This window comes from Sus scrofa, chromosome 15 (genome assembly GCF_054392235.1).
Source record: "Sus scrofa isolate SSC_HxYL_T2T_F1_AM1 chromosome 15, Sscrofa_HxYL_maternal_Yorkshire_Landrace_v2.0, whole genome shotgun sequence".
In the NCBI taxonomy this organism is placed as follows: domain Eukaryota; kingdom Metazoa; phylum Chordata; class Mammalia; order Artiodactyla; family Suidae; genus Sus; species Sus scrofa.
Window position 1 is genome coordinate 105992031 of NC_139397.1, and position 19285 is coordinate 106011315.

General features: G+C 37.1%; 1 protein-coding gene across 2 annotated transcripts in view; it reads left to right on the top strand.

Moving 5' to 3' along the window:
* Positions 1-19285, top strand: part of ITGAV (integrin subunit alpha V) — a 107467-nt gene that overhangs the window by 30975 nt on the left and 57207 nt on the right. For both annotated transcript variants that reach the window (NM_001083932.2, NM_001444363.1), the window contains 3 exon segments: positions 10365-10456; positions 13185-13299; positions 18811-18872. In NM_001083932.2, coding sequence (NP_001077401.1) covers positions 10365-10456; positions 13185-13299; positions 18811-18872 — 269 coding nt within the window.

Here is a 19285-nt window from a genome sequence, read left to right on the forward strand (position 1 = left end):
TGTATTGAGTATAGAAGAATAATTCTTATAAAAATTTTGCTGAATGGAGTTCCCGTCGTGGCTCAGTGGTTAATGAATCCAACTAGGAACCATGAGGTTGCCAGTTCGATCCCTGGCCTTGCTCAGTGGGTTAAGGATCCGGCATTGCCACAAGCTGTGGTGTAGGTTGCAGACGCGGCTTGGATCCCGAGTTGCTGTGGCTCTGGTGTAGGCCTGTGGCTACAGCTCCGATTAGACCCCTAGCCTGGGAACTCCATGTGTTGCGGGAGCGGCCCTAGAAAAGGCAAAAAGACCAAAAAAAAAAAAAAAAAAAAAAATTGCTAAAGAAAAAGCTTGCTCAATTTAAATGTTCTTGAATTTCATGAACTACAACTCCTTTGTGTGTGGGAGATGAAAATGTAAACATACAGTTAATTAAGAGGTGTTGTGGAAGCGCCTAAGCTGGATGTGAAGATTATTGGATACACATCCACATTTCTTTTCACCTTTTTTAAAACGTATGAATAACTCACATTCATTGATTGAAAAAATGAGAAAACTCTGAGGAGGAAAAAGAAAGTAAAAATCTCCCAAATTCCACCACCCAAGAAATCAGTGGCCATAGGATATAATTGGATATATGTGTATAACATGTTTATGTATGTACCTTGTAGCCTTTGTAATACTGTGTCTATGTGTGTGTCTATGTGTGTATAAATATGTAAAATTATAATTTATTCAATTTATCTCCTGTTGTGTTGGAGATAGGTTTTTTGCTGCTTTTTAAAAAAATTATAACAATGCTTTGAGCATGTTTAAGTCTTTGTTTTCATATTTTAAATTATTTAAGATTAATGTCTAAAAATGAAATTTAGAAGTCAAAGGGATGTGTTTTGTTTTTTTTTTTTTTGTCTTTTTTTTGTTGTTGTTATTGTTGTTGCTATTTCTTGGGCCACTCCCGTGGCATATGGAGGTTCCCAGGCTAGGGGTCCAATCGGAGCTGTAGCCACCGGCCTACACCAGAGCCACAGCAACGCGGGATCCGAGCCGCGTCTGCAACCTACACCACAGCTCACGGCAACGCCGGATCGTTAACCCACTGAGCAAGGGCAGGGACCGAACCCGCAACCTCATGGTTCCGTTAACCACTGCGCCATGACGGGAACTCCCAGGGATGTGTTTTTTAACACACATTGGGTATATATTTGCAAAGCAGGAAAACGTTGATAGAGTCTATCTTATAATCTTTTTCTTTTTTTTTTTCTTTAGGGCTGCAACGGCAGCATATGGAAGTTCCCAGGCTAGAGGTTGAATCTAAGCTGTAGCTGTCCGCCTACGCCATAGCCTCAGCAATGCAGGATTTGAGCCACATCTGCAACCTACACTGCCGTTCACAGCAATGCCAGATCCTCTAACCCACTGAGCAAGGCCCAGTGCAGGGGATGCAGGATTGAACCTGCATCCTTGTGGGTTCTAGTCGGTTCATTACTGCTGAGCCACAACGGGAAACTCTGATGTGACCTATCTTTGAAGCACATTTGATATAATCTTTCTTAGTCTGGCAGGTGAAATTTACCTTGTTTTAAAATGCATTTCTGATTTCTAGTGAGATTAAATAATTTCTTATATGTTTATTGGCTCTGTGTTGTTTTTGTTTTGTATTGTCTGTTGATATTCTTAGTCTGTTTACCTACTGATGCTGTTTATTTTTTGTTGCTTTTGGAAAAGTATTATATATGTACACTTCTACCTTTCTACCCAACGAGTTTTTCATTTTTAGAAAGTCTTATTGAGATATAATTTATCATAAAATTCACCTATTTTATGTGGCAGCTACCTTTCTACCCAACGAGTTTGTCATTTTTAAAAAGTTTTATTGAGATATAATTTATCATAAAATTCACGTATTTTCAGGGTACATATTTATAGTTTTGCAGATACCATTATAATGTAATTCCAGAGCATTTCTTTTACCCTCTAAAAAGAAACTCTATGTTCATTGTCAGCCACTCCCCATTTGCACCGTCATTGATGTTAAAATGTGCTATTTACGTACTACTAAAATACTGTTAATTATAATTCTGTCACCATTGACTATAAGACACATTCATATTTTGAAGATGTTGCTGTCTGAATATTTGCAGCTCTGAATCAGTGAAACACATTATTTCACAGTAGCATTAAGTTACAAATACATGACACCAGCAGCTGTCTACTTCCTCATTTTCTCTCATTTTTTTTGTAGTATTTATAACTCTCTGAAGATGTCTTACATGATTATTTATTATTTCTCTCCCTTGAAAGCAGGGACCTTATCTGTTTCATTTAACAGCTATATTCTATGCATTTAGACATAGGAGGTACCCATGATTGATTTATTTAAATAAGTGGTCAAAGAGATTTCTTCCTCTCACCTGTTAATTTTCACATAAATAAGTAAGCCATATTAGGAGATATTTTCTTTCAGGAAAATTTGTTCTAGGAAATGCGACTGAGTAAAAGTGATGTTTGAGATAAAAAGCTGCTTGAAGAAGCCTGTAGGAATTCCCATCGTGGCTCAGTGGTAACAAACCCAACTATTATCCATGAGGATATGGGTTCAGTCCTTATCTTTGATCAGTGGGTTAAGGATCTGGTGTTGCTGTGAGCTGTGGTGTAGGCTGCAGATGTGGCTCAGATCTAGCACTGCTGTGGTTGCGGTGTAAGCTTGTAGCTACAGCTCCAATTCGACCCCTAGCTGGGAACTTCCATATGCCACAGTTGTGGCCCTAAAAGACAGACACAAAAAGAAGCCTGCAAATTGTCTGTTTTATTAAAGGATGAATGTAGTGTGGCATTGTTTTTTTTTAATTGAGGTATAATTGGCATATTAATTTCAAGTATACAACGTAATGATTCAGTGTTTGTATATATTGCAAAATGATGACCACAATAAGCCTAATTAACATCTGTCATCATATATAATTACAAAATATTTTTTATTTTTTTTCCTTTTTTTACTACTCCTTGTCATATGGAGTTCCAGGCCAGGGATAAGATCCCAGCTGGAGTTGTGACCTACTTCACAGCTATAGCAACACCAGATCCTTCAACTGGGCTGGGGATCGAGCCTGCATCCTGGTGCTGCAGAGATGCCCACCACCAAGTGTTGCTCCACAAAATATTTTTTTTTTTCTTGTGATGAGAACTTTTGAGATCTCTTCTCTTAGCAACTTTCAGATATGCAATACAGTATTATTAATTATACACCATACTGTACATTGTTTTAATGGTCACTTTGGGGGCAAAAATAAGCTGAGAACCTACAGTATTTCATTATTCATAAAGTAACAAATAGGAACTGAATGACTAAGTACACAGGTAATTTCCAAACAGAAGTTTACTGTCTTGCTTTTCTAATGTTTTGACATTCTTCTTACCTTTGGCCTCTTCAGAAAAGGTGACATAATCTTGTTGCTCCAAAGGATGTTCTTTAGGCATGGAAAGGAGAACCAAAAAAAAAAAAAAAAATCTGCCTTTAGGTGGTAAAGTAATTTCGTCTTGAAAATAAGCATCCTCTGTAATTCTCCAGTATGTTGAATGTTCTACAGTGTCTTTTCACACACTCAGAGGAAATGAGAAAAAAATGAGAAGAGCTGGCTACTGATCAGGGGGCAGAACCTAAAACTATGACAGTTTTTGTTGTTCAGTATGCTTCTGTCCTGAAGTCTTCAACCCTGGGAGTTTGATAAAGCACAACTGGCAAATTTTAAAGCTGACAAAAATAGACATTACACTTTCAAGTCTTTGGTGTACTTGCTAATTAACTTCAAGTTTCTCTAGCAACATGTTCCTCTATGAATTTTTGAAAGTGATAATATAGAGGCTTCTGTTAATTTACACAATACAGGGCAGTTTCTTCTCATTTTTGCCCTTGTGTGAGATACTCTTTCCCCTTTAATTTAGTCAGGAGACCAGAGCTAATATTCCAAGGTGTTTCACAGAATTATGGACAGAAACTATTGTTCTTTCTTGACTGAAGCATTTCTTGTAGCACTGGAATTTCTGCAGTTGTCTATATTCGATTTCCCTTTCAAGCTTGGTGGCATGGTCAGTCCAAGCAGCCTTGTAGTTCTGGCATCACTAGAAATAGTGACTTAAGGCTGTGACTCAAAATATTTACTTCCCTCATGCGCCCTGGATTAGCTGCCAGTTTCAGCCAGGTCATGAATGAACTTCTTGTCAATGTGTTTGGAGAGCAGGCTTTCCTTTTTTCTTTCTCCCCACCCACTTCTATTCACACTTCCTCTCAGTGAAACTTCTGCCTAAGGTTGAAATGGCTATTTTAAGACTTGGTCTCTGGAAACAAAAGTTCTGATTGGTAAAGAAGAACTTCCCATTGAGCAAACTTCTTGAAAAGATGGTAATTTGAGGTTGTGACCCTGTCGAAGCTGAAAGCATTCAAAGCAATGGGTGACATAGTTTTTGGAAAACTGTTGACTGAGTTTTGAATGCCAGTGTATACCAGTGCATTATAGCAGCATATATTTGGCTTCTTTTGTTTGGTAGTGTAATTAAAAACACATTTAATCTCATGGTGCTTTAAGACATGGCTGTTGTCTTGGGGCATATTTAAGTTTTAGTTAAGCTCCAGATTTTTCAAATGCACTTTTTTTTTTGGCTGCCCCCATGGCATGCAGAAGTTCCCAGGTCAGGGATTGAACCTTTGTCACAGGTCACAGCAGTGACAATGTTGGATCCTTAACCTGCTCAGCCACCAGGGATCTCCCTCAAATGTACTTTTTAATGAAAAAGAGCCCTGTTGCCTGCTGCTTTTTCACCTTTGACTGGTGCTCCTTCATTCTTCTTAAATACTGTGGGTAAATTGCTTGCCATATTGGACAAAACAATGGACATCTGTGTTCCATAATACTTGATAAAAATAAAGCCAAAATATAATGTAAATTTCTACTTATTTTGAGAGTTCTTAGCTTAAGCTAAACTTGATGTCCACAAAGGCCAAAAACCTGTAATCATAATGGTAGGAGATGTTTTTGATGTTTTTAAAAAAATAGGAAATAGAACGTGGGGGCGATGAGAATCAAATACTACTTGACAATGTATAGCAATGTCCTGTGCTACCACATACAAATTTAGAAAACTCTATTTGTTTAGGAAAAAAAAAAAATCTATGGAGGCAGCTTTTTGTAGTAGTTGGAAGAGAATTGAATGACATTTTACAAAGAGGACACTTATCTTCCGTCTTTCAAGAATATAATTAAAGAAAAATTGCTTAGTATAGAGGGCGATTCAAAAACCTGATGAAGCTTACTCTTCAGGTGGCATGAAAGCTCTTGCCCCCGCCCCCGCCATCCCGGCCAGCTCACAAGTCTCTAAAGAACATCCGCTCTTTTGTTTCTCTTGCACAGAATTTTCTCTTGACCCAGAAAGTATTCCCTCCCTTGTACTTTGCCCTGCTTTTCCAGGTACTCCTTCCTCCTTAGACACTTCTCTACCATTGTGTCACCGTAATTACTCATTTCCTGGACTGTCTCTTGTGTCAGGTATTTTCTTCAGGGGAAGATGACCATTTCATCATGTGTTATGGTCATGGACAACTACAACGGAATTTTCAGTTAGGGTTTGAATCAAACATGGAAGGAATAAGGTTTCCAGAGGCTCTTGGGTACAAAGGCTTACAGATGGGAATGAGCAGGTCTTGTATCAGGCACTGGGGATTCAGGGTAAGGAATTCTTACAAATAAAAATAAGTGTATTTGGGAACCTCGATAAAAGTTTATCCATTAGAATAATATTCTGTATTACACACCGTTTTCTAGAAGGTTCATCATCTTGATTTAGCAATGAGCTCATTCTTAGATAGCTTATGCTGAGCTTTTTATATATATGGAAGAAGAAGTAGATGTGACTTCGAGCAAATCCGTAAGTCTCTTAAAATAGAAATATTTCTAAACTTGAAACTGAAGGAGATACAGGGGATTAAGTAACTGCTGTACAGCTGTATAATGTACTACGCAACAATGGAAATGGTGCTGTAGGCCTACTTTTTTGAGATATTTTTAGAGGGGAAAAGGTATATACATTTATATATAATAATAACTTGAATTTTTTCTTTTTCTTTTTCTTTTTCGCTTTTTAGGGCCGCAGCTGTGGTGTATGGAGGTTCCCAGGCTAGGGGTTTAATTGGAGCTACAGCTGCCGGCCTATACCACAGCCACAGAGACACCAGATCCGAGCGGCATCTGCGACCTACACCACAGCTCACGGCAACGCTGGATCTTTAGCCCACTGAACGAGGCCAGGGATCAAACACTCAGCCTCATGGTTCCTAGTTGGATTCGTTTCCGCTGTGCCACGATGGGAGCTCCGAATGTTTTTTTTTAATATTGGCTTAAAGTATCTATTTTACATAAAAAAAGATATGTGTGTATTACTGAAAACGTCTTTAGGATAGGCACAAAAATGTTTCCTTGTGTTGGGATTGTGGAATTTAGACTCGACCTTACATGTAGGTTTATTTTATGTTTTTATTTTGTAATATTTTTAGTAATTGTTTTTAGAGTAAATTTAATAAAAAGTTCAAATAAAGAGAAGTAGAGATTACCTGTTGTTGGCTGTATGGTGTATACAATGGGTACTTGTTGATTGCTGCATTTTTATTTTGAAAAATTTTAAACTTACAGACAATTAGAAACTGTAATACAATGAGCAAAGTACCTTTCACCTAGATTCAAGTATTGTTGTGAACGTTGTGAAACTTTACCCCTAAATACTTCAGCAGATGTCTCCTCATAACTAGAACCTTGCTTGAGAGAACCATGATACTATCATCACACACTAGGTATATGTCCTTATCACATACTGTTATCTAAAAAAGTCCTTTGTAACTTGAAAAAATTTCTTCAGATACAAGATTTAATCAAGGATCACATCTTGCAGTGGGTTGCTATGTCTCATTGTTCTCTTTTAATCTTGAATCTTACTTTGTTGTCTTTCATGACACTGACATTTTGAAGAAGCTATACCAGGTGTCTTGTGGGCAGGAATACGTATATCAGCAAGAATATACTGATGTTGGGTCTGCATTTTTTTTTTTTTTTTGAAGTTTTAGAGAGTATGAGAATTATGTGGAGCCTTAATTTGAATTAGTCTCTAATGTGGCACTTCTGTTCATGGAAGATTTCCTCTGACATAGAACAGTTATGCTTCTTCTTGAGTATTTTTAAGGTCTTGCTGAAAAAACTGTTTAAATGAAAGCAGAAGTAGGAGGCAGCAGTTGTGAAAATGCTGTACTTTTTGTTCAGATACATCAGCTCATAAAGCCAGTTCCCTCAGGAAGCTTACCTGAGTTTATCATGATGCTTATGGTCTCAAGGGACAATGAATAGAAGTGAATCCCTCTAAGCACCAGCTGTTTCACTGTCATACTGTGTTTCTCCTGTTTCACTAATGTAAGGGAGAAAAAATGTCTTTATTTCCTTTGTAGAAAGGAATAGAATAGAAAGCCAGCAACACAGTGAGAGAGCACAGTTAGCTTGCACTGGAACTTTTAAAAGAATCCTATTAAATAACTTGTAACTGTACATGTTATGGCTAAAATCCTTGAAAAAAAATTAATTGAATCCAATTCTTCCAAGGGATTAGCCTCTTTGTAGTTGTAGGTCAGGGTCTTTTGGAAATAGCATTTTGTTTTTAGAATATATGTTATTCAAAGTGTGCTAGGCTATAATGCAGTAACAACATGTTTTGTAAAACAAACGAATCCCCAAATCTCACTCACTTAAAAAAGCGGATAATTTCTTATTTATGCCATCATCTTGTGTGGGTTATTTGGCTGTTCTTGGTGTTTTAGAAATTTGAACTGAGGCTGCTTCCGGCAAGGGATTCCACACCATTTAGTCTTCTAACCTCATGGATGGAAGAGAGAAAATACGGAGAATTCATAGCCTGTTTTTTTTTTTTTTTTTTTTTTTTTAATGCATTGTTGTTTGAGATTTTCACTTATAAGTGATATGATTGAATGTTTGTCTTTCTGTGTCTGGCTTATTTCACATTGCCTAATGTCTTCTAGATCCATCCATGTTGTTGCACATGGCAGGATTTCGTACTTTTTTTTAAGGCTGAATAATATCCCATTTTATTTACACCACATTTTCTTTTTTATTCATTAGACCATAGACACTAAGGCTGCTTGCATGTCTTGACTGTTGTGAATAATGCTGCAGTGAACGTAGGAGTACAGATATCTCTTCAAGATAGTGGCATCATTTCCTTTAAATATATACCCAGAAGTGGGATTGCTAGATAACACAATGACTCTATGTTTAATTTCTTGGATAGCCCACATGCTGTTTTCCATAATTGCTGTACCAATTTTCATTGCCAGCCAATAGTATATGAATGCTCCCTTTTCTCCATATCTTCTGATAATAGCCTTTTAAATTGGTATGAGATGCTATCTTCTTGTGGTTTTGATTTGCATTTCCGTGATGAAATGCAAGCTTAACTGACTTGAATTGGAAGGGATACATGCCACTTCTGCTCTTAGCTTATTGACAAGAATGTGCTGTGTGACTTTAACTTAATGCTCAGATAATGGGAATGGAAGGGAGCATGTGGACTGTTTGGTAGTCTGTAGGTCACTGTTGTGTATTGTTTCCAGTGGGAACAGCACGTGAACATAGTCTTCAAAGGCAAGTCAACCACTGCTGGGAAACTTTGGTTTACATGGTAAAAAGCATGGACTAGCTAGTTCATTCCTCCTTTCCCCATTACTATTTAAAATATGGAGAATTCATAGCCTGTTTTTTTTTTCCCTTTACTATTAAAAAGGTACCTTTGTGACCCCTGAGAAAGAACAGTGGTGTTTAGACTACAGATAGAGGCTTTTGGAGATTGACATATTAAACTTTTTTTCAAATCAATGAAAAACTTCAAGGAATAGTACCGTGAACAGTGTCATACCCTTCACCTTGCCTATAAACATCTGGCATCATTGAAATGCTCATTAATTATTTATGACTCCCCAGTTGGTCTTAAGTCTTTAGAATGGAATTGAATAACCCATAAACTCTATGTTAGTTAGATGGGTAAGGTTTAGGGAGCAGATTTTAACCAAATGTTTTGATGATATTTACATGTTGGCTGGCATTCTTTTTTTTTTTTTTTTCCTGTTTATGGCTGTACCTGCAGTATATGGAAGCTCCAGATTAGGGGTTGAATCAGAGCTGCTGCTGCAGGCCTATGCCACAGCCACTGCAACATCAGGTCAAAGCTGCTTCTGTGATCTACACCACAGCTCCTTAACCCACTGAGTGAGGCCAGAGATTGAACCTGCATCCTCACAGAGACTGTCTGGTTCTTAACCCACTGAGCCACAATGGGAATGCTGACATTCTTAAAATTCTTAAAACACTTGCCTGATGTATTTGTCCAATATAGTTGTTTATAAGGAATGACTATTATAGACAGATTTTTAAGAGGAACAGATCAGACTTTAAAAATTGTCTCTCCCCTCCCCCCCAAAGAAAATGGAATTCTTTTGTGGTACAGTGAGTTAAGGATCTGGCATCATTGCAGTGGCTTGGGTTGCAGCTGTGGTGTTGGTTCGATCCCTGGCTGGGGAATTTACACATGCTGCATGTGTGCCCAAAAAAAAAAAAAGTCTCTCCATCTCAAAAGACTTTATGCATATATTTTGGTAATTTTTTCATTGACCAGATCAAGAACTTTCTCATGGAAAATATTTTCATCTTTTTTTTTTTTAATATACAGGGCTTTATATGAATAACTGGTACACTGAAAATAATTTTCTCAATAATATAGGCTGAAAAATAAATGTTTACATGTAGTATGCCAAATCTAATTCTTTTTCCTGCCAGCCAAATCATATCTCCTGGATTCTGACTTTTGTGTTATAATGTCATTGGCAAGGTCTTAGTCTTCTGCTTAGTCTTTTACTGTTGGTGTTCTGTAAAGGTGTTTCATTGCCTTCTATTTGCATAAATATCTTTATGCCACAGAAAGAAATTTTGGAAATTGAGAAGGTAATCATAAATATTTGTTTAATAGTTAATTATCTTATAATTTGGCAACTGGAAAACCACTTACTCTTACTTTTTCACATTTGCATTATGATAATTGATATAGTTAATATCAAATCTGAGACACTTCTAAGTCACCCTGTATTTTGTTTTTATGATTAGTTGAAAATTCCTAATATGTATAAAGTATATGAGATAAATAGCCTGTGCAATATTTGCTTAATCAAAGGCACACTATTTGTAAACCTGGCTGTTGAAATAAATTCTATTATACTAAGAAAGTATGTGTTTTTATGTTTTGTTTTTCACTCCTCACATTTTTATTTTTTTAATTTTTTTAAGGCAACAGAGACTATGCCAAGGATGATCCATTGGAGTTTAAGTCCCACCAGTGGTTTGGAGCATCTGTGAGGTCAAAACAGGATAAAATTTTGGTAAGTGTTTTGGATATTTAGTCACAGGTTAAGTTTAGTCAATTTATGTGTCAACACAGGAAGTTTTATGTTTGAAAGCTGGTAGTAAAATTCACTACTCCAGAGCAGAGAGTATGATGAATTAACATAGCTCTGATCAAAGGCTACCACTTTTAAGGCATTCATCTCTCTATCCTTCAAAGACTTGGCTTTTGCTGCTTTCACCTTCATTCCTACATTGCCCACTTTTTCTGCCCCACTTAAGAGTTCCCATCAGTTTGTTTCTCTCCAGCCAGGTTGAGGAATAATTATGTGCCTTTGATTAATCAAACACCCTTTCCTTTTCCTTACAAATAAAACACCCTTGCTTTTGCCATCTTCTTCTCTGCAACAGTCTCCTTCCTTTGCTCCTCTTTTCAAAGATGTGTTGAAAGTGTTTTCTGTAGTAACTATCTCCAGTTCTTCACTTCTCATCCTCTTCCCAACCCTTGCAGTCAGGCTCAGGTAGACATGGCCAAGGTTACCCTTGTGTCAGTTCAAGAATATTTTTCTTGCCCTCTAAGTACCATGCAACAAGGTCAGTTGACCCATTCTTTTTGAAATACTCTTCTTTCCTTGGCTCCTGGGATGCTATACTTTTCTGGTTTTCCCCCTTCTCACTGGTTGCTCCTTTGAAATCTCCATTAATAGCTCCACTTCTGCTCAGTTTCTAAATAGTGGAGTATCTCTGAGCTTTGTTCTGGGTCTTCATTTTTCTTTTTTGGCTGTGTCATTAGCACGTGGAAGTTCCTGGGCCAGGGTTCAAACTTGCACCACAGCAGTAACCAGAGCCACAGCAGTGACAAAGCCAGATCCTTAACCCTCTGAGCCAGTAGGGAACTCCTCCTTGGATCTTTAAAGTCATATTTCCAAACTACTAATTTGGCATTGCCATTTGGATATCTTCTATATTACTAGAAATGAATGGGGAACAAAACAGAACTGTTACCCTCCATCATAAAAGAAAAACTATAAGAATAACTATTTCCATATGAAATTTTCCCAGCTTAGCTAGAGGCATGATTTTCTACCCCAGCCACCAGCAAGCCTTGTAAGTTCTGCCTTCAGTTTTTAGAATATATCCCACATGCATCAAGAAATCATCATCTCCACTATCCTACCCTGTACCAAGACACCAGCATTACTCATTTGGGCCAGTGCAGTGGCTGTTTTAACCTGTCTGCTTGCTCTTTTGCCCCAAGTACAACCCATCCTTTATTGAAGAGCCAGAGTGAACCAGAACATTTCACCTTCCTGATTTAAATAGCCAAGCAGCTTTTCATCACTTTCAGAATAAAAATTTCATGCTCATCCTGGCTTTTACAAGCATCTTCATCTTCCAGTCACTGGTGCTGTGCCTCATCTCACTCCACTTTACATGTGTAACTACGCTAGTCTGTTTATTCGTTCCATGCCACATCATTTCAGTTAGTTTCTTAGTGTTCATCCCGCTGCCTGTGTTATGTTCATCATGTTGCTTATCACTGGAGCTGGCTCCTTGCCTTTCTGATTTCAGCTCTACTTTTATTTTTTTAGGGCCATACCCATGGCATATTGAAGTTCCCAGGCTAGGGATCAAATTGGAGCTGCAGTTGCCAGCCAACACCACAGCCACAGTAACTCGGCATCTGAGCCTACACCACAGGTCATGGCAACACCGGATCCTTAACCCACTGATCAGGGCTAGGGATTGAAACTGAGTACTCATGGATACTAGTTGGATTCGTTACCACAGAGCCACAAGAACTCCTCTACTTTTATTTTTTCAGAGAGCCTTTACCTGTTTTTATTACCTACATAGTATTTTTTAAAAAATTTGATTGTGGGGCATAGGGAAGAATTTGTTTAGAAAGTGAAATTTCAGCATATCTTTAAATGCTGTGTCAAATTTTAGCAATTGGAGGTGAAAGGAGGGTTGAGAGTGGCGAAAAGAGGCACTTGGAGGCAAAAAAATAACTAGAAGTGACAAATAATCTGGTCAGAAAGAGGTACAAAGAAGCAAAAATAAGCAGAAGTGACAAATATTCCACTTTGGAACATCAAGTACATATAAAGAAGTAACAGTAATTTTTTTACTTTCAATTTTTAGGGTAAATATAAAATAACCAAGTGTTTTCCAGGGGTTTGTGTTAAAATATTTTGCCTCAAAGGATATTGTTGAAAATTCATGGAACTTTTTTTCCAGCAAATTGAATTGTTACATTTTGGTACATTACTATGCTATTAAAACATGCATTCTGCCACTTATACATGGTATTGAAATCTATAACTCCGAAAGCAGAATGGTCATAGTTTATTTGGAAAGTAATAAAATAAGCACTGCAAAGTCTTTTACTTTCTTCTTGATAAATTGTTTGCTTTATAACTTTATACTACTTGCATGAAAGTGTTTTAGTTAAAATGTTGACTGAGTCTATGACTTCTGCTTAGCATATAACATCAAGAAAGGTGCTGCACAAAATAATAATTTTGCTAATAACTATTTTGGAAAAAGAAAATACCTAAACTACAAATACAGCCTTCAGAAGAATGTGAGAAGAGTACTTTTAAAATCTTTATCCACTGCCGTGTTAAGGAATTTAAGATAGAGGATAGGTTTGATTAATTTTTATTAAAGCATATAAAGGAATGTTATAATTAGAGGCAATGTAGATTGTCTGAAACACTAATTTTTTCAGAGAATTTTTTATGAAACCCCCTTTGATTTCAGGCTTGTGCTCCGCTATATCACTGGAGGACTGAAATGAAACAGGAGAGAGAGCCTGTTGGAACTTGCTTTCTTCAGGACGGAACAAAGACTGTTGAGTATGCTCCATGCAGATCAAGTATGTATAGGGAGTTGTACTGGTTTTTGTGAAGAAGGTTGGGAAGCCTAGATCGTTAAAAAGTGTATGTGTGTGTTTTAAAATTTGTAGACATGCTATGATGTTTGATGACTGCAGTCTTATTAATGTAAAGAAATTATGAGAGTTCCCTTTGTGTCTCAATGGTTGATGAACCTGACTAGGATCCACGAGGTTGCGGCTTGAACCCCTGTTCTCTCTCAGTGGGTTAAGGATCTGCCATTGCCATGAGCTGCAGTGTAGATCACAGACCAGACTCGGATCCTGCATTGCTATGGCTGTGATGTAGGCCAGCAGCTGTAGCTCTGATTTGACTCCTAGCCTGGGAACTTCCATGTGCCTCAGGTGTGGCCCTAAAAAGCAAAAAAAAAAAAGAAAGAAAGAGAAAGAAATTATGGATTACGTCTTCCTAAGAACTAGTGTTCATCTTCCTTGGTTATTAATAATTAATATTTGATTTCAGAACCCTTTATGTTTAGTTACTGTTAGTCAAAATGTGCTCCCTTGAGCTGCTCTAACGGAGATGCAGGCCCCCAGCTAGCGATTCTGATTCAGCTCGTCTAGGTCAGGCCTGGGTACCTTCATTTTTAACAAACTTTACAAGGTAATTCTGATGGACACCAAAGTTTGAGAGCTACAGCTTTATATTAATAATGACATTAAATGTAAAAAATTATGTCTTAAGAGACAGGGCTTACATAGAAGGTGAGACACTGTGTTCAGGAGTCCCAGTCTGAAATTCCCTGCCTTTAATCAGAGTTCCTTTGTCAGTCTGTTAACTAAGCTCACTCTTCTTGATGACCCAAAAGATCTTACCCTGGTCTCTCAGATTATTTAAAATTTCAAATGAAATAGATATTGTGACGACAGATGATGTTGAGCACTTATAATTTTGATTGTTTTCCAAACTCTATACATTTTTTTTTCTTCTTGGAGATTGCAGTCCTTTTTCTTTTCAACCATCAACTGGCCACCACTCCAGATGCTCTTTATACCAGAACCTAAAAATAGCTTTTTAAAATGTAATATGGAAATTTCCCATTGTGACTCAGTGGGTTACGAACCCAACAGGTATTCATGAGGATGTGGGTTCAATCCCTGGCCTTGCTAAGTGGGTAAAGGATGCCCTGTGGCTGTGGTGGAGGCCAGCAGCTACAGCTCTGATTCGACCCCTAGCCTGGGAACATCCATATGCCGCAGGTGTAGCCCTAAAAAGCAAAAACAAACCAAAACCCAACAAAACAAACCAAAACCCGATTTAGTGTTTATTATCTAGAGCACTTTTTAGACCATGACTTTTTTCTATTCCACTGAGTACCAGGTAGTGTAGTAGAGAGAGTGCCAAAGTTCAACAGTAAGTCTGTTACTGCTAGATTCTTTTTTTCTGTTAGGCAGCTTGGTGACACCAGGTCAATGTATCTACTTAATCCTCAAAATTCTAAGCAATTGAGCCTCTGAGAAATTACAAATGATTGCATTAAACACTTATATCTTCTCCCACTGCCTTGGCCCTACTTGTTGTTAAGTGGGAGGTAAACATGAAAAGAATGATATGTACCAAAAACCACTTTGTTTATTAGGATAGGTCAGAAAGCACAGCCTTCCAAGGATGGGGGTGATGGGCAGCTTTATCCTCAGTGTGTGATGCCATCTGAATCACCACCTTTATGTTGGTAATGGTCGTAGTACTGTTCTTTTTGGTGGTGTATGAAAGACGTGAGGACCAAGTTTGTGTTTTTAACCTCTGTACTGCAAAAATGTTCCTATTGTGAGAAGATAGCTCTCAATGATGAGCTAACCTTTGTGTGCCAGGCTTGTAAATTATTGTTTATGTGATGGACACACTCGTAAAATCACCCTTATTCCCATCTGATACATGTGGGAATGGAGATCCAGACAATTGAAGTCATTTTTCCCCCCCTATTTCTTATGGTGGTCAGTGATCTAATGAGAATTTACTCCCAGATCTGTCTTAATCCAAAGGAATTTTTTCCCTGTATCAACTAATGATAGAAAATGTTTTCCATTTCAGTTCCCTCTGTATTAAGCACAGCTTTTCTGCCCAGAATACACTCTGCTTTCATAATTTCTGCTGTGTAAGAGGCCGCAGAATCCTTCAGAAACAAGCACTCTGATGATAATCCCTTGAGGCTATGCCATATTTGGCTGGTAGTTTTCATCATTTTGCCTTTTCAGTAACAACTAGTTCTTTTCCTAACATGCATTAAAGGATTAAGCCAGTGTTTGCATGAAGTAGCTGCTACATAATGCTTTCACTTATTTGTTTTGGACACAGACATTTTAGCCTTATTTTCTAAAGTATTTAACATCCTAATCAGCTCAGCAAACTATGGCTTGTGAGTCTGTTTTTGTAAATAAAGTTTTATTGGGATATCCATTTGTTTATGTGTTATCTCTAAAGGGAGAGAGGAGTCCTTGCCCTGGAGACTGTATGGCTCCTGATCCAAAAGCATTTCTTACTTGGCCCTTAGCAAAAGACATTGCTAATCCCTGTTCTGAATAATAATACCTCAAATATTAGAAAAAGCACAAAGAACAATATTTAAAAAAAAAAAATCAAAGTGAATGCCTTTCTTCCTAATAAGTCTGGCTTTCAGTATCCCTTGATCATTGTATGTTCTTTTTGGCTCAACCTCTGAAACATTAAGCTATCTGTAGGTCCAAATTACAAGGGGCAACCTGCTCAGAGAAAGAAAACACTCAAGAGTGGGAATCTGAGAACTTGGGTTGTATTCTCACACTCTGCCGAGAACCTGCCTGTAATTGTAGGTGATTCATCACTGGTAAAACACTGATTTATACAAAAAAACTTGAGAGGTGCAATTTTTGTATCTTGCATCTTCCTAATACTTTAATAAATTATGTAAGCTAGTAACTGATTTTACAGGAGGATGTATGTCCCTTTTGTAGGGCTACATTGCTAACTTCTTGATAGCTTTGCTTGTTTCAGTGGTGGTAGTTTGTGGGGGTTTTTTATTTGTTTTTTGTTTTTGTTCTTGTTTTTCATTTTTTTGTTTGTTTGCTTTTGTTTTTAACATGACCTCCATGGATCTATGAAACTTCAGTGTCTAAAAAACTTACCTTGTTACTGATTGCTTTTGGCTTTTCATATATGTATCTGTGACCATTCTTGGCCTTACCTTACCCAATAGGTTGAATATCTTTCTGTTGTAAAAGTGTCTGAACCACAAATCATATGGCTTAAATACTCCATGTTCAGACTGAGTCTTTTGTTCCTTCTGTCTGCTTTCTGATGATAATGTTATTTGTGCAAATGTATTTCTTATGATTTTTAGTTTGCTTTTTCTTCCTCTTGATAGTTGCTCAGGAAATTATAAATACATTGCTGGTTTGAAATAGTCCAGCCTAGTGGTCAGATCTACACTCTTTTATATACTAGCTGGTTGGCTATGGTCAAGTTCCTCAATTTCTATGAGCCTTAGTTTCTTTCTATTGTAAATTGTGAATAATAATAGTATCTCTTATGAGATTGCTTTAAAGATTTTTAAAGATTTTAAATGCTTTCATATACTACTGGGCTTAATAAACATTAGCTGGGAGTTTCCCATTGTGGCACAGTGGAAATGAATCCAACTAACATCCATGAGGATTCAGGTTTGATCCCTGGCCTTGGGGATCTGGCACTGCTGTGAGCTGTGCTGTAGGTCACAGACGTGTCTCGGATCCCGTGTTGCTGTGGCTGTGGCATATCCTGGCAGCTGTAGCTCCAATTTGACCACTAGCCTGGGAACTTACATATGCTGCAGGCTCGGCCCTAAAAAACACAACAAAAACAAAACCAAAAAACGTTAGCTGCTGTTACGGTCATGATCAATAACATTATTATTTCTAATATTGTCAGGCCTAACACATGGAGAAGTATTAATTGTCCATAGAAATAAAAACAGAAGCCTTCACTGAACTAGATTATAGTCAATTTAAAATTCTTTACATTGGCGCACTGTTTAATATATACCTGTTAAAATGAAAAATTTTTAAAGGACAGTGATACTTTCTAGCTGGATGTTCTGGGAAACCAAATAAAGTAGATAATTATACAGTAGATAATCAAAAAAGGATGTCTTTATGAATAGCTTGAAATAGTTCCCCAGATGCATCTTGAATAAAGGAAATAAACAACTGACTTGAGGTCAGAACAGAATGCCTTAGTATGATTCACTAGACACTGGAAACCCCAGCCCCACATTTTCCCATTCCCTCTTGGTTAGAAAAATTTACATTGGGTTAGCATTACACTCCTGAGGTTATTTTCTGAAAAAAATTCCAAATTTAGATATTAAGGGTGTAATTTTGGGGCAGTTCCCAGGTTTTAAAAATGCATTCAAAATTTTTAATGGGAGTATTTGACAAAAATTCTTGCAAGTTGTCCTTATGACTGAAAGTAAGTATTTTTGGTTCCTGAATTTGGATGGCAAATATAAGAATACTGTAGCACAATTTATATATTGTAATGTTGACTGCAAGAATTCCTTGATGACTAAAGGGTAGCTATTTTTCATTATTCTTTATTATCCTCAAAATAAAATATGAAAGAGCCTTCAGGTTCCCTCTTAACCTCTGTTCTAGGTACAGTATTAGTCTTGTTTAGAATTAACTGAATTGGCTAATAATAATTAGCCGAGTATTGTCCCCTTTTGTGAGAATTCCAAAAAAGGGGTAACTGTAAAAGAGTAAAACAATTGAGTCTATTATCATTTGGAAAATACACAAAAGTGTTATATTTTAAAAAGTTGACTTTTATTAAATCCCAGTTCTAAATGTGTTGTGAGGGTAGATTTCATCTTTGCAGAACCTTAAATGTGGGTCTGATCGTCTCCCCAAATTCTGAACTACATTTTTACAGACATGTTGTTATTGTTGTCTCTAAATATATGTATAGGAAATGTATGTATCAGGGATGTAGATATTTCTTTATTAGTGTTCATAATAACTTGGTGAAGCCCTAGCAAGGCTAGGGGAATATTATTACAGGGGAATAATAATAAGAAATAGAATTTTCAGATTTTTAATTTGAAGATCAGAACACATCACTGCTTTATGAAATCAAAGTAGTGGGTCATAACCAGTCATTTTTAAAAAGTGGTATGAAATATAATGTGTGTATATTGGGTTGTATGATCTGTGATATAAACTATAATCTTATTGTGGGTTGTGGTTAAAAATAAGTTTGAAATCCACCATCTGAGGTGATCTTTCTGTTCCCTGGTGACTGGTCCACATACTTTCATCTCTCTCTGTTGCCCTAGCTGATTAACGAGTGCTGATAGACATGCATACTAACTTTTTCAGAATGTGGTAATAACTCATTAAGTGCTTGAGTGAATCAACCCTCTCAGAAATTAGTGTGTTATCTTACAGTTACAGTGATATCAGATTTTTCTCATGTTTTGTTTGTTTTGTGTTATTTATTTGTTTTTGGGTTTGTGTATATTTCCAATCTTTTTATTTTAGAAAATATTGATGCTGATGGACAGGGATTTTGTCAAGGAGGATTCAGCATTGATTTTACTAAAGTAAGTTCTCATTTAAGACTGAATGAGATTCAGATCTACCTTATTACGTAAACCATGGTTAAAAGTTAAGTTCTTCTGTGGTGCAATGTTTTAGGGATCCAGTATTGTCACTGCAGTGGCTCGGGTTGCTGCTGTGGCGTGGGTTCGGTCCCTGGCCTGGGAACTTCCATGTGCCGTAGGCGTGGCCAAAAAAAAAGTTAACTGGTTCCTACTTAAGCTTCTCTGTGATTATAACCTGTTGTATGAAAACAACTAATAAAAACGACCCATAAATTTGATATCCTTTGCCTTATATATTATTCTCTCCCTAGGAGACATTGCTTACTTGAAATAAACATCAAAATGGGAATGGAGGACAGAGAATCCTTAGTAGAAGATAGATAGTCGTTATGACTTAATATTAAAATTTTCAG